General features: G+C 46.6%; 1 protein-coding gene across 3 annotated transcripts in view; it reads left to right on the top strand.

Moving 5' to 3' along the window:
• Positions 1 to 14,692, top strand: part of DYNC2H1 (dynein cytoplasmic 2 heavy chain 1) — a 1,560,829-nt gene that overhangs the window by 211,006 nt on the left and 1,335,131 nt on the right. For all 3 annotated transcript variants that reach the window (XM_086935265.1, XM_086935264.1, XM_086935263.1), the window contains exon 15: positions 1,697 to 1,795. In XM_086935265.1, the coding sequence (XP_086791391.1) occupies positions 1,697 to 1,795 (99 nt within the window). The remainder of the gene's footprint in view (positions 1 to 1,696; positions 1,796 to 14,692) is intronic.

The raw sequence follows: 14,692 nt of genomic DNA, 5'->3' as shown, positions 1-14,692 counted from the left end.
TCAGAATTGCTATTACTGGGTTCACATTAATTCCGAAAGGGGAGATTATGGAGGGGGAATAACAGGGCATTATTACACTTGTGGAAAAATGTGTTTAAATTAGTGTTTCCGTGCCAGTTCCTCCATGTTTTTCCCAGTGGCTCACACAGAGATTGCAACTGCTTTTAGGAGCCGAAATCCCCATGTGAAACACAAACAAGTTGTGCCCACTACTTCCAGTTATCGTGCCTCTTGGAATTGACAGGCCTGTCATACTGAAGGCCTAAAAGTCTTATGATATCCAATGAGACAGCACAAGCTCAGTAGAGGAGTGGCACTAAATTCTTTAAGATGGAGTCCTCCAGAGCAGTATGTAATTGGCCAAACTATCCCCTGAAGGTAATCATTGGAGAATGATAATTGTTCTTTTTTTGATTCTCAGTCTATGATCTTTCAGCGTCTCTCTGTATGGCACAACGGCAGAAGCTGAGTGGGCGCCCAAGTGTGCATCTTAGAGGGAACACAGCCTAGGTGTCACCTCTACAAGACCCACTGTACATGCAGCTTTGTCTTTCCCTAATGCACCAGTTTGATTAGAATTTGGGGGCTCTCCTCCAGCATGTTGTAGAAACTCACCAAGACCAGGACTAGCACTGGAGGTGAGAGGTCAGAGCGGGGTTAGGGGTGATGGGGCAGGCGCGTATGCAGCCATTCCATTTATGGCTGCCTGCACCAGTGCACTTGTTTCAGTCACTCTTGTGGTGTGCTTCTGCAGCTAAGATGGCAGGCTCTTCTTCCTTAAGAGTGAAGTGTTGCCGGTCACCTGTGGGTAGGGAAGATATTTAGTTCTCTCCAGACCACTTACAAGATGCCAGACAACTGCTTTCGCTGTTGGGGTTTCCTCACTATTAACCCAGTTCGCAACTGGCCTCATCACTGGCCACCTTCTTTGTTTTCTAGCGATCCCTCTCTGGTTCTCTTTATCACCTTTGGGGGAAACTCTTGTATGCATTTGGCTCCTCGAGCCCTTGGCTCCTCGAGCCCTTTCCATCTGCCCTAAGATAATGATACTCCTGCGCCTTCTGTGTCTACTGAGCCGGTCCTACTATCAGGCCTCACAACGGGGTCTCTGGCAAGATTTGACATGTGGGTCAGGAGCATGTGGCTTACAGTGGTGTTTCTTATGTTGATATACCTTGTCAGATCTATATATATCATATCATTTTCTTAGGGCAGATCTGACCTAAAACCGAAAAAAACCTGCAGGTCCCCAGAGTTATGGCTAGCTCTGCAAACCATAGCTCTCACACCTGCCATGCGGATCATAACTCGAACATCAAATGCAATGTGCGTGACCTCAACTTTGATGTATCAGATAACTTCACAAATGATCTCACTAGTGTCATTACCTGTTAGCTTACCAGTAACCTTGTGAATTGCACAACTTTGTATACAGGATGATCTCTTTGCTTACGTATTGAAGATTAAAGATGTGGTGTGAAGTCCTCTTAATTGTTGGTCTAATTGTTGTGAGGTCACAGTCATTGAATTTGGAGTGTGACATGCATGGCTCGTTTAGCTGCTGAGCTTTCTGGCTGATTTTTTAACTATTGTTAAAATGACAATCTTCCTGTACTCATATCATCTGGTTGGCAACAAAGTGACTAGCAGTCCCATGACATACATGATCGCATTTTCATTCTCTTAATTTGTGCAGGTCGTCGCTCTAATGAATATTGACCTACTTCGGCAGCAGCAGCGATGGAAGGATGGACTTCTGGAATTAAGGGAAGTATTCTCCAATCTTGAATCTCAGGTAAGTCTATGTTTTATAGTGATATTCAGTATGCGTAACTTGACTATGACAATGGAAACATGTACCATAATGATATGTATTTTTTAGATTGCTTGACGGATACTCTTAAAATTTTGCGTTTATCCGAGCAGTTCATTTGTCTTTGACACCAAACTAATTCAGTCTTTCTATAAGACTCTGAACACAGAAGCAGCTTTGTGAAACTTTGAAATGGCGAAGTACTTCTGATGCACCACCTAGTTTCTATAGCACGTCTGCTGCTGAGACTTTTCTTTCATGCCTTCCTACCTACTGTAATGTGTAGTATGATTGCATTTACTTCTTTGAAACTGAAGGCATTTCTCCCTCACCAATGTATTTGACATTGTCTGTCATTTCTCCAAGTTGGCTCTAATAACCAATACGGCTTTACTTGAGACTCGGCAATGCAACACATTAGTATCTGAAACTGTGCTGCAAGTTAGTACGACAAATCCCAAGGCCAGACTTATGAGTCCCTGAGGGTAGCCTTGTGGGTTTATCTTAGCCCACACCCACCTATTGATATGTCATTCTGTTGGCATCCACCTATGGCTAAGAACGAACTGAGCTGCAGCCCTGAAGCTTCTCTTTCTTCTATTAACATTAGCTGTGTAAGTCCATAGAATTTCAATGCTTTTTTAAGGGTTTGTATTTCACAATATATATTTTTTGTGTAACAATTCTCATTGAGATTTTAGCTTTACAGAAGGATGTACATCTTATAAGTCAAAGAAAATCAAAATAATCAAAGAAGGTTTTTGCATTAGACACAAGCTTTATGGTCATTCATGTCCAATAACATCTACAAAAAATATGGCAGTGATGTACTCCAATCTCTCCTATGCATTTCATAATATTGACGTATTGGATGCTGCAATATAAAGTGCAGTAAGTCACAAAGCCGCACATGCACGCACGCACACACACACATACTCGTGCTTTTAAAAATAATGTGTAAGAACTCCATTATGAGAAATGTAGTGCCCAAGATTGTAAAGAAGTGAAAAGAGTGTGATAATGCACAGATCTTGATTCTAATGTTAGGTAAATTAATCTCCTCTTAATAAGTCCCTGCTTGTTAAGGACCACTGATTACGTTTGTTGGCCATTATCAAGACCGCTGCTGACCAAGCACTACTGCCATACATCTGAAGTATGCAGTAACATAAATCGAGTGAGATATTGTTTTAGGACTTCTTCATAAGGTGAGGAGTCTGCTGGAAGATGTATACATCTGAAGAAAAATGTATAAGGATATTTCTGGTGAATACGTAATCTTGACAGCCAAACATGTTAAGTGCTGTGTTACTGTCATTGATGCTCTCTCCATTCCAAGCCACTCACCTGATTGTAACTTAGAAAAACATATATTGTTTGTGTTGTTTTCCATACCTGTCTGAAGGCAGGAAGGATAATTTATAAAGAGAATTTCACTTATGGTGGATATTTCCATGTTATCAATCTTTCCGACGAAGAGAGACTGCACATATATCAGAATGGCCTTACATTAATCGAACGGAGGACCTGGGGATTTATGACAACCTTTTTGTAGGATTCAGGGATCACAAGCTAGATCGGGATGTTATTGCAAGGTGCCTGTGCCTGTATATCCTTGTATGTATTGCCTTATTTGGCATTCATTTAGGCTCTAGCAGGCAGATAAGAACCTGCCTCAAGAGTGAGTTTCAAGACCATATAAATAGAGAAAAGGTGGCTGCATCTGCTCTCCTAAGAAAATGTCCAAATCAGACATCCTGTCTGCACTCCTTCTCCAAACACTACTGTTTTAGGTGCTCAAGATCAAGTAGAGTATTAGTTTGTCAATGTAGTGCATCAAAGGTTCTTGTTTTCAAACTACTGCTATGGGTGCGGAGCCTGGTGGAGAGTCTTGATGGTCGCTCTCCTTTGGGGCGCCAAGTGTTGCGCTTCATCTTTGACATATGGTGGGAGACTGTGTTGCTGATATGGTTATGTAGATAGAAATCCAAAATAGAAATATCTATCATTTGTAAAGCGCACAGCTACCTCCAGAGTGGTGTTCCGGCGCTGGGGGCCGTTGGGAAGATTAAGCGAGCTATTGCCCAGTGTTACAAGGTGCTGGGCTAACCTGCCGTCGGGGACTGAACCGTGAGTCCTCGTGTTCTGGAGACAGCCGCCCTGGCTGCTGCAGCACACCCTATGAAGATGAAGCACTGGAGTGGGAGACCGACAACTACTCAGGTAGCTGGCCTTTTTCTGCGGATTGTAACCCCAAATTGGAGCTGGGACATTAGCCCACGATGTTGGTACAATTAAAGATGGTGGGCATGCAGTAAGTGTGTGCACACAGGCTCTAATCACATGAATATTTATGTGGAACCCTCCCCGATCTGCTCCACACTGACATGTCTTGGGTCAGCGGAGCTAGCCTGGTCTGACCAGATGCTGGGGCCAGCAGGAAAAGGCCAGAAGAGAGGTGGCAGTAACAAACTGGTCTGCTGATAGCCCTGGCTGCTACACATGAAAGACATAAGAAGCTGGCTGCTGAAATGGTGGAGAAGGTACAGCATAAGGCAAAGCAAGGTTTTTTCCAACCGTTGAGGCAGAATATAAGGTGATTCTGATTCAACTGATGTGATGGCAGTGAAGAATCTTGCCAGGGGACAGAGCGAGAGATGTTGGGAGTCTGGGCTCTATGAGGAAAAAACTGAGAAAGTGGAGAAGCCCAAAATTAGAGGAGTTGAAACTAGAGTAACATCACTGTTGGAGAATTGGGATTTTCAAAGACAGAGTGGCTGGCGAATGGTGCTCTTTGGAGGATAAGATGGAGTTTTTTTTTAAATTATAAGAGGGCAGTTTCTGTTCTTTTTCTGGGTCCCCCACTTCCAGTAATTGCTGGGAGACTGCTGCTTGAGGTGAGGTGCTCCTTTCATCTCTTTAGGAAACCGTAGATGAGGATTATTATGCACAGAGTATGTCATACTCTTTGAGAGGTGACAATACGGTGAAGCTGGCAGTGGCTGGGGCTATTATTGTTATTCCTGTTCTTAGAGATCAATTTCTTCAGAAGGCCTCATCATTGAAAGAGACCCTCTAGATACAGGGCAAGTGTATATTTATTTTCCCCGAGCTCAGTATGCTCACTTTACAAACGATACTACAACTGCAGGTAATATGGAGGGAGCTTCTGAAGGGGGGCCTTCAGGCGGCAGTCCTGCATTTTTGAATGGGTATTCTTACTGTGTGTGTTGAACAATATTGATTAACATCAGTGGGTTGCATTACTTGAATTTGTCATTCTTTTGACAATATGGAAGACAGAGGTGTTGTTAGATGGTTGTTTGTGTAGAAATGCTTCTCTCTCTCCCCTCACATTAACCCATTTGTTTACGTCTGTTTTTTTCCCACCACACAACTTTACCTGCACTCTATTTGTTTCTTTTCCATTTTTTCAGTGTGGATGCGCTGAATATATCGCCATGGTGTTAAAGTTTTATGGAATTGTTGATGGTTATATATGTGATGTCTTGTCTACTAATAACATGATCCTTAGCCATCCTTCTTTCGTTGAGTGGTTGAGAAAGTAATTTACTGACAAGTATTCATTATAAAAAAAGCAAGTTACTTACATTACAGAACATTCCCTCTGATATTTCTTATCACCCTCCGACCTATTTTCTTGATGGTATGATTCGTTTTGAACGTTGTCTAGTGCGGCTCCACGATCTGTGTCCTAAGCCTCTCATCTGGTGCAGGAAACGCGCTTGGAACTGATATCACTGAGCCTTTTATTTCACTTCTGGTGAAGATTTTCATATCGACAGATGGTGCTGCGCTGTGTCACCTGATGCTAGTGACTTATCATAGCTAAAGAAAATGCTGGATCCATTCTGGCATCTGGGAGAAGGTTCATATAATGAATCAGTGATAGACTCTGTATCCATCAGAAAGAAGGATACTGAAGAGAAGTAAATTGTTCTTGTAGATGCCTCACTGGTGAAAACGTAGCAGTTCCACATTGTCAGTGCCACCAGTTCTAGATCCACTATTTGATATGCGTTCTCACTCAAACGAAGGGCATCACTCTCAGACAGATCACATTTGGAATGCATGTATTTCTTCTTGATGTTGCAAACCCTTTCTTTGGGGAAAACTGGTTTGGAAACCATAATTGACCACGCAGTTCTAATCTTTCTAAATCATGTGACTTAGGTGAAGCATCAACTGCAGGTCCATTTTCTTTTGAAGATGTTTAGATGTGTAGTGCAGTGAAACATTTAATGGTAGTGGATTTATTTCAGATGATGGAAGCATGAGTAAGTCTTTTTCTATAAACTGTATGACATGCACGCCCAACACAACCAAGTCCCACCCCACTGCCCTGTGGATTCTCATGATACATACTTTCCAGACCTATACTGTTTTAGTATACATGTCTTGATTGCAGTGCCGTCCCGTGCAATAAACTAGAAACACAAATTAGTATTGATTCCCATTCTGTCACTTGCATTCTGCAATGGAAGTAAGTTTCATGTCCAGAGGAGCACACATACATGTTTGTCGTCCTGAGCTACTGGCTCCCACAATTCCTTGCAGTTTTTTGTCGGGGTCCTAGCCAGTGGGATTCCTAAACCTGTGAAAATGGAAAGGTTTGAATCTCTGTCATTATTTACACAAATGTGGTTAATGCCAAATGTAATATTCTCCCATGTCTAATGATGGCTCTACTTGTGTTTTTTAAATTCTTGCTAAGGGAGTTATTTCCCTCTGTAAGTACGATACTCTGTCCGTCCAACCTCCAGTGTTATATATTGAGTCAAAAATAAGATCTGCACTCTTTACTTCTAAATGAAGAGAGGTGCAGAGAAGTCATGGACATCGATGAGTATGCAGTAAAGCATTAAAAAGGCTTCACCTAATGTCCTACGACAGTAAATTAAATTTATTGATAATCAACATGAGAACGCGAACTGTTATAATCTGCATCACAATGGAAATTTAACTTTGAGAACTGTACCTTGTTAGTGATTGACCTCTTTTCACTGAGAGGGAATTCTGTGTGCTGTACATTGAAGAAAAGATAGAAGTGATACCCCCTATGTCAAGTCAAGTCATAACATTTATATAGCGCACTACATACCCAGAGGGTTTCAAGGCGCTAGGAAGGGGGGTAGGATTAATTGTCGAATATCCACGTTTTAAGCTGCTTTCTGAACGCTAGGTGATTCTGGGTGAGGCGAAGGTAAGCGGGGAGTGAGTTCCATGTTTTGGCAGCCAGGTAGGAGAAGGATCTGCCTCCCATGGTGGTCTTGTTGATGCGAGGTACAGTGGCGAAGGCTTGGCTGGAAGAGCGAAGTTGGCGGGAGGGGGTGTAAAAGGACAGTCGAGAGTTGAGGCACTCTGGTCCGATGTCGTAGAGTGATTTGTGTGCGTGGGTAAGCAGTCGGAAAGTAATCCTCTTATTGACGGGTAGCCAGTGGAGGTCTTTAAGGTGACCAGAGATGTGTTCGTTGCGTGGGATGTCTAATATGAGCCTGGCCGAGGCGTTTTGGATTCGTTGTAGTTTCTTCTGGAGTTTTGCGGTAGTACCTGCGTAGAGGGTGTTTCCGTAGTCCAGTCGGATCGTGACCAGAGCGTGGGTGACTATTTTCCTTGTTTCGGAGGGTATCCAGCGAAATGTTTTTCTGAGCATGCGAAGAATGTTAAAGCAGGAAGAGGATACGGCGTTGACTTGTCTGTTCATTGATAGTGAAGAATCCAGGATGACGCCTAGGTTCCGTGCGTGGTCTGTCGGGATGGGTGCTTTTCCGAGGGCTTCCGGCCACCAAGAGTCGTCCCATGCGGAAGGGGATTTGCCTAGGATGAGGACTTCTGTTTTGTCTGAGTTTAGTTTCAGACGGCTTTGTTTCATCCATTCGGCGACTTCTTTCATTCCCTCGTGTAGGTTAGTTTTGGCGGTGCTGGGGTCCTTGGTGAGAGATAGGATCAGTTGAGTGTCATCCGCGTAAGAGATGATGTTGAGGTTGTGTTGGCGTGCGATGGCCGCGAGGGGGCTCATGTATACGTTGAAGAGGGTGGGACTGAGTGAGGATCCTTGTGGTACGCCGCAGATGATTTCTGAGGCCTCTGACTTGAATGGTGTGAGGCGGACTCTCTGGGTTCTTCCAGTGAGGAACGAGGTGATCCATTCCAGTGCCTTTCCTTGGATTCCGATGTTTCTGAGGCGTTGTAAAAGGGTGCTATGGCAGACTGTGTCGAAGGCTGCAGAGAGGTCGAGGAGGATGAGGGCGACTGTGTCTCCATTGTCCAGTAGAGTTCGAATGTCGTCTGTTGCTGCGATGAGGGCGGTCTCAGTGCTGTGTTTGGCTCGGAAGCCAGATTGTGAGGGGTCGAGTGATTTGTTGGCTTCGAGGAAGGCGGCGAGCTGGTTGTTGACAGCTTTCTCGATGACTTTGGCCGGGAATGGGAGGAGCGAGATGGGGCGGTAGTTTTTGAGTTCGGTGGGGTCTGCTGTTGGTTTTTTCAGAAGGGCGGTGAGTTCAGCGTGTTTCCACTCTTCTGGGAAGGTGGCGGAGTTGAAGGAGCAGTTGATGACGTTTCGGAGGTGTGGAGCTATGACGGAGTCTGCTTTGTTGAAGATGTGGTGAGGGCATGGGTCTGTGGGGGATCCAGAGTGGATGGAATTCATCAGGCGGATGGTGTCCTCAGTGGAGATTGGGTTCCAGGCGTTAAGGGTGTTAACGGGGGGAAGATGGTCAGCTGATGGTGGGGTGGGTTGGCTTCCGGGTTGGTTGTCAAAGCTGTTGTGGATGTCAGCAATCTTGTTGTGGAAAAAAGAGGCTAGGGAATCGCAGAGGGTTTGAGAGGGGGTGATGTCGTTGGAGTTGGCCGAGGGGTTGGAAAATTCCTTGACGATGTTGAAAAGTTGCTTGCTGTTGTGGGCGTTGTTGTCAAGTCGATCTTTGAATGTTGTTTTCTTGGCTTTTCGGATCAGTTGGTGGTGAGTACGGGTGGCGTTTTTGAAGGCGTCCTTGTTGCTGGTGGATGGGTCTTTTTTCCAGGCCTTTTCAAAGGAGCGGCACAGTTTCTTGGATTTCTTGAGGTCGTCGTTGAACCATGAGGCCTTCTTGATGCCAAGTTTGTGTTGACGTTTTTTCAGTGGTGCTAAGTTGTCGGCGGTGTTGGATAACAAAAAGGGTGAGGTTGGAGGCGGCTTCGTTGGCGTTAGAAGAGAGGGCTGGGGAGGTTTGAAGGAGCGATGTGGAGATCTGTTCTGTGGTGATTTTGTTCCAGTTTCTTTGCAGAGTTGGTTGGGGGTGGATGATGGGTTTCGGCTTGTTGTAGGTGAAGTGAACGCAGCTGTGGTCAGTCCAGAGGAGATCCGTAGTGTGGCTGAAGGAGACATGGTTGCTGGAGGTGAAGATGGGGTCGAGAGTGTGACCTGCGATGTGGGTGGGGGAAGTGACCAGTTGTTTAAGTCCGAGGTTGGCGAGGTTGTCCAAGATGGTGAAGGTGTTGCGGTCGTTGATCTTTTCAAGGTGGAAGTTGAGGTCTCCCAGAAGGATGTAGTCTTTGGAGGGGAGTGCGTGTGGAGTGATGAAGTCCGTGATGTCCTCACTAAATTTTGCGCGGGGTCCTGGTGGTCTGTAGAGGAGGGTGCCTCTGAGTGTGGTCTTGGGGTCGATGTGGATCTGGAAGTGAAGGTGTTCGGAGTTGGCGAGGTTGGCATCAGAGCTGGTTGAGATGCGGATAGTTTTCTTATGGACGATAGCGATTCCTCCTCCTGTATGGTCGGTGCGGTCTTTGCGTGTGATCTTATAGTCATCAGGGATAGCGATGGCGATGTCAGGGGCGGAGGAAGCGTTCATCCATGTTTCCGTTAGGAAGGCGACGTCAGGAGAGATGGTGTCAAGTAGGATCCAAAGGTCAATGGCGTGCCTGTGGACCGAGCGGGTGTTGAGAAGGATGCATTCTAAGTGGTTGGGGTCGGGAATCTGTGGTGTGGTCGTGGCGGAGAAGTTGTCGGTGCCGCTAAATTTGCAGGAGAAGCAGGAGAACGGTCCATGGGTGCGTCCAGGAGCGGCTTGGACGCAGTTGGGGGCGCGACCGGGGTTGAGGGCTAGGAGGGTGGCGGTATCGTAGGTGACGCCGGGGGGCTGGGTAGCGCGAGGGGCAGGGGGTCTGGCGCTGGGCGCGGTCCAGGCGCGGACGGGCGTAGACGGGCTTACCTTTGGCGCACCTTCGGCGCGGATTGGGCGCGGTCGCTGCGCGTGAACGCTGCGCGTGGGAACAACTGTCATATATGGATAGTGGAGGGGGAGGGGCGAGGGCGTCTCAGCTGGGAGGCGGGTCGTGCACACGAGGACGACAACAAACACCCAAAATGGAGGCGGGGGGAGGAGCAGAGCGAGCGGAGCGATGTAGGTGAAAGCGCAAACAAAATGGGAAAGTATTACAATGAGGGCTAGAGCGCTAATACCATAAAGCGCTAGACAGAGCACACAGCAGGCTATAAACGCAAGTAGCTAACAAAGCGAGTGTTCAGCAGAGCAGCGCTATGAAAATGGTGAGATAGAGCGCTATTTCCACAAAGCAATATGCAAAGCACAGAATATGCAGGCTATGAGCAAAAGTAGCTTTCCAAACGAGTAATCAACACAGCAGCGCTACGATACCAGGCTTCAGCCAGGGACCCAGGGAGCGACCACTCAGTCTGTGAAGGATGAGTGAGTCACAGCTTCTGCAGGACGAGGAAGCGCTGATAAAGTTTGTGGGAGGGCGTCTCAGCTGGGAGGCGGGTCGTGCACACGAGGACGACAACAAACACCCAAAATGGAGGCGGGGGGAGGAACAGAGCGAGCGGAGCGCTGTAGGTGAAAGCGCAAACAAAATGGGAAAGTATTACAATGAGGGCTAGAGCGCTAATACCATAAAGCGCTAGACAGAGCACACAGCAGGCTATAAACGCAAGTAGCTAACAAAGCGAGTGTTCAGCAGAGCAGCGCTATGAAAATGGTGAGATAGAGCGCTATTTCCACAAAGCAATATGCAAAGCACAGAATATGCAGGCTATGAGCAAAAGTAGCTTTCCAAACGAGTAATCAACACAGCAGCGCTACGATACCAGGCTTCAGCCAGGGACCCAGGGAGCGACCACTCAGTCTGTGAAGGATGAGTGAGTCACAGCTTCTGCAGGACGAGGAAGCGCTGATAAAGTTTGTGGGAGGGCGTCTCAGCTGGGAGGCGGGTCGTGCATACGAGGACGACAACAAACACCCAAAATGGAGGCGGGGGGAGGAGCAGAGCGAGCGGAGCGCTGTAGGTGAAAGCGCAAACAAAATGGGAAAGTATTACAATGAGGGCTAGAGCGCTAATACCATAAAGCGCTAGACAGAGCACACAGCAGGCTATAAACGCAAGTAGCTAACAAAGCGAGTGTTCAGCAGAGCAGCGCTATGAAAATGGTGAGATAGAGCGCTATTTCCACAAAGCAATATGCAAAGCACAGAATATGCAGGCTATGAGCAAAAGTAGCTTTCCAAACGAGTAATCAACACAGCAGCGCTACGATACCAGGCTTCAGCCAGGGACCCAGGGAGCGACCACTCAGTATGGCATTATTCTGCACTGCTCTTCCTGTTTCCTGTTTATTCCTATTTCTAGAGTGAAATTTACAACAAATGTTCTGCTGTTAATGCCCTTTTTCTTTTGTACTTTTAATATTCATTTTGTTTGCGCTGTCTAGCAGCAGTTTCACTGCAATGTGTTATTTTGGTGGTCAGAAGATCTGTAGATGCCCTCAATATGACACTGTAAGGGTGCTTTCCTCAACCTGAAACTACTTAATAAGATAAAACCCTTCATCCCAACCAACGACCTCAAACTAGCAACTCAATCCCTGGTACTTTCCAGATTAGACTACGGTAATGCTACCCTCACAGGCACAGCAAAATCTCACCTAGCTACCCTCTGATCAACTCCTAATGCAGCTGCAAGAATGGTCACCGGAATAAAAAAATACGACCATATCTCGCCCGCACTCAGAGAGTTGAAATTGCTCCCAGTCAGTTTCAGAACTGCCTGTCTCACGCACAAAGCACTCCACACTCGAAAACCCACCTACCTGGCCTCCAAACTCACGAAGGCCGGTCAGAAAAGGAGCCTCAGGAGCTTTAATACTCTACTACTCATCCCGCCGAAAACCCGCAAACAAAAAACTGCAGCCGGATTCTTCTCTGGAAATGCGCGCAAAATTTGGAACTCCATCTCAGTCCATATCAGGACAATGCCCGCCTTACTAAAATTTAAAAGGCAGCTCAAAGAACTCTACCTCAATCATTCCTTCCTAAATAGATTGAAACTCAAACTCACAATAGTGCACATCACTGCACTATGACAAACTTATAACCAAGACCTCTACTTCACACCTAGCCCGACTCCTCCTCACCATCCCCCTGGATCGGAAGGTTGCGTGGCCTGCACAACTGTGATCACTATTACGAGACTATGAAACCTTCCCTGTATCGTTATACAATGCACAAAGTCCTCTTCTACATCCTGTGGTTTCACAGCTATAATTTAAGTTTTCCTTTTTACAAAGTGTTGTAAAGCGCTCAGATACCTTCGGGTCTGGCTAGCGCTATGTAAAACTCCTTAATAAATAAATAAAATATGAGGCTCCATCGAAAGCCGATCACTTCCACTCTTCCACTCTTTCAGCCTTTTAGACACCTGGGCATATATAAAGTTGATGAGCCAGCTATTAGCAGGGGTATTATTCTATGTTCAAGATGCAAACCAACCTCTCTTATTGAATGGGTCTTTTTTTTCTACATTGTTAAACATAGGAATACACATTTTGAGGACTCAAATTGCCTTGAGCCTTCGGAGGACGTAACCATTCTTCTGAAACACTTCTGTATCTTACTTTTTTAAAGAAATGCTGCTTTCTCTGCCATCATGGCCGTGTCTCGATGTCCACACCATGCAGTGAGAGTTGGCGACTCTCCCGCACCCCACCTTTGCGCTATAATGCGCTTCGCTACCATTATTCCCAATGTGGCCCATGTCTGCGCCAGGCGTGTTAGTAAGCATCGTTTAGGCTCATGCGTCAACGAAACCTCCACCGTCTGATATGGTCCTCATTACTTTCACCCAATACTCTGCAATCTTCTGACACTCTCACACAGTGTGAAAGAACGTTCCCTCCTCCCCACATCGCCTAAGACAGTACGGGTGCAATGCAGCCCCTATTTTGTGTAAGGTGTGCCTCGTATAATAAGTTCTATGCAGAATTTTCAGTTGCACTAGTTTAAGTTTTGAGGGTATGCCGACCACCCGCGGGGAGGCTGTCGCCTCCTGCCATTCGGAGCCCTCGAAGTCCCCCACATCTTGAAACCATTTTCCTCTAAGTGACATATTTGGGTCAGGCAAATTATTTACCTAATTTCCTGGATGTGAGGTAAGTCGCCCTCTTCTGCATGTGCTCTGTCAGTAGTCTGTCCTCCAGGGGGGATACCACTGGAACTTCGGAGTTGGATGGTAAGGCCGCCTGCAGCGCATGTTTTATCTGCATATACTTAAAGAGTTCGGTAGGTGCTAGCTCATATTGTGTTTGGAGACGCTCAAATGTCTTTACCTCCCCCTTGTACCACGTCGCCCACAGTGGAGATACCAATAGCGTCCCATTTATCAAATCCCTTGCAATTTTGCTGGCCGCCTAGTCGTTGTATGTCCCAGAGAGGGGTAAGCTGGGTTATTGTTCCCTTCCATCCTAACTTAGCGTGTGCTTCATGCCATATGTGAACCGTTAGCCTTGTGGGACCAATGACCGCTGGCGTACTTTTTCTGTTATAGAGTGCCGACATCATGCCTTCAACCCACAGCCCGCTCCTATCTGCCTTATAAGCCGGATCTGTCGGTGGGGCATGTATCCACTGGTAACCACCTTTAGCTGGGCCGCCCAATAATATAACTGGATGCCGGGGAGTGCAATGCCGCCATCGTACCATGCTCTAGTTAATGTACGCTGAGATATGTGCGCAGGTCTGTTCCCCCATAGCAGTCCGGAAACCTGAGCTGCTATCTTTTTAAAATAGTCTGCTGGCACTGGGTATGGTGTATTTTCTAACACGTAAAGGAAACGAGGCAGTGCCATCATTTTAAAAAGCGCCACTTTTCCCAACAATGTCAACAGAAGGGTCCCCCAGTGTGCTGCATCTCTTTTAAGGCGTTCCAGGGGGGGCGCTAGGTTTCGTTTCGCAAATTTGCTCGGGTCCGCTATGGTATAAATACCTAGATACTTAAAGGCCTCTTCAGAGATCTGCAGCGGGCAGTTCTGCGGGAGTTACGGCTGCGGACCATGGAGCACAAATAGTATTGACTTTGACCAGTTTATTGTGTACCCTCAAGCTCGCCCATAAAGTTCGCATATGTTCAGGAGTACCAGAATGGACCGCCTAGAGGAGGCCAGGTAGGGTAAAACATCATCTGCGTATAGCGAGATGCAATCCTCCCATTCTTCCGTCCACTTAATACCTCGGATCATTGGCACCCATCTGATCCAAGCTGCCAGCGGTTCCAACACTAGAGCAAAAAGCAGCAGTGACAGCAGGCAACCATGACGGGTGCACCGGGTCAATGGAAAGTCATGGGATATATGACCATTCGTCGTCACATGCGCCATTGGGTTTGTGTACAGGAGACGCACCCAAGCAGAAAACGTTGGGCCGAAGCCCAGGTGCTGCAGCACAGCGAATAAAAAGGGTCATTCCACCATATCGAACGCCATACGGGCATCCAACGACAGGAGGACTGCCGGTTCCTGGAGATAGGGCTTGCGGGCCAGCACTCCATGCAAACGTCTCAGGTTTAACGCTGTATTTCTATTGGGCATGA

Source organism: Lissotriton vulgaris, chromosome 8 (assembly GCF_964263255.1).
Source record: "Lissotriton vulgaris chromosome 8, aLisVul1.2, whole genome shotgun sequence".
NCBI classification, from domain to species: domain Eukaryota; kingdom Metazoa; phylum Chordata; class Amphibia; order Caudata; family Salamandridae; genus Lissotriton; species Lissotriton vulgaris.
Note: the sequence above shows the minus strand (reverse complement) of the source record. Positions and strands in the feature narration are given on the sequence as shown.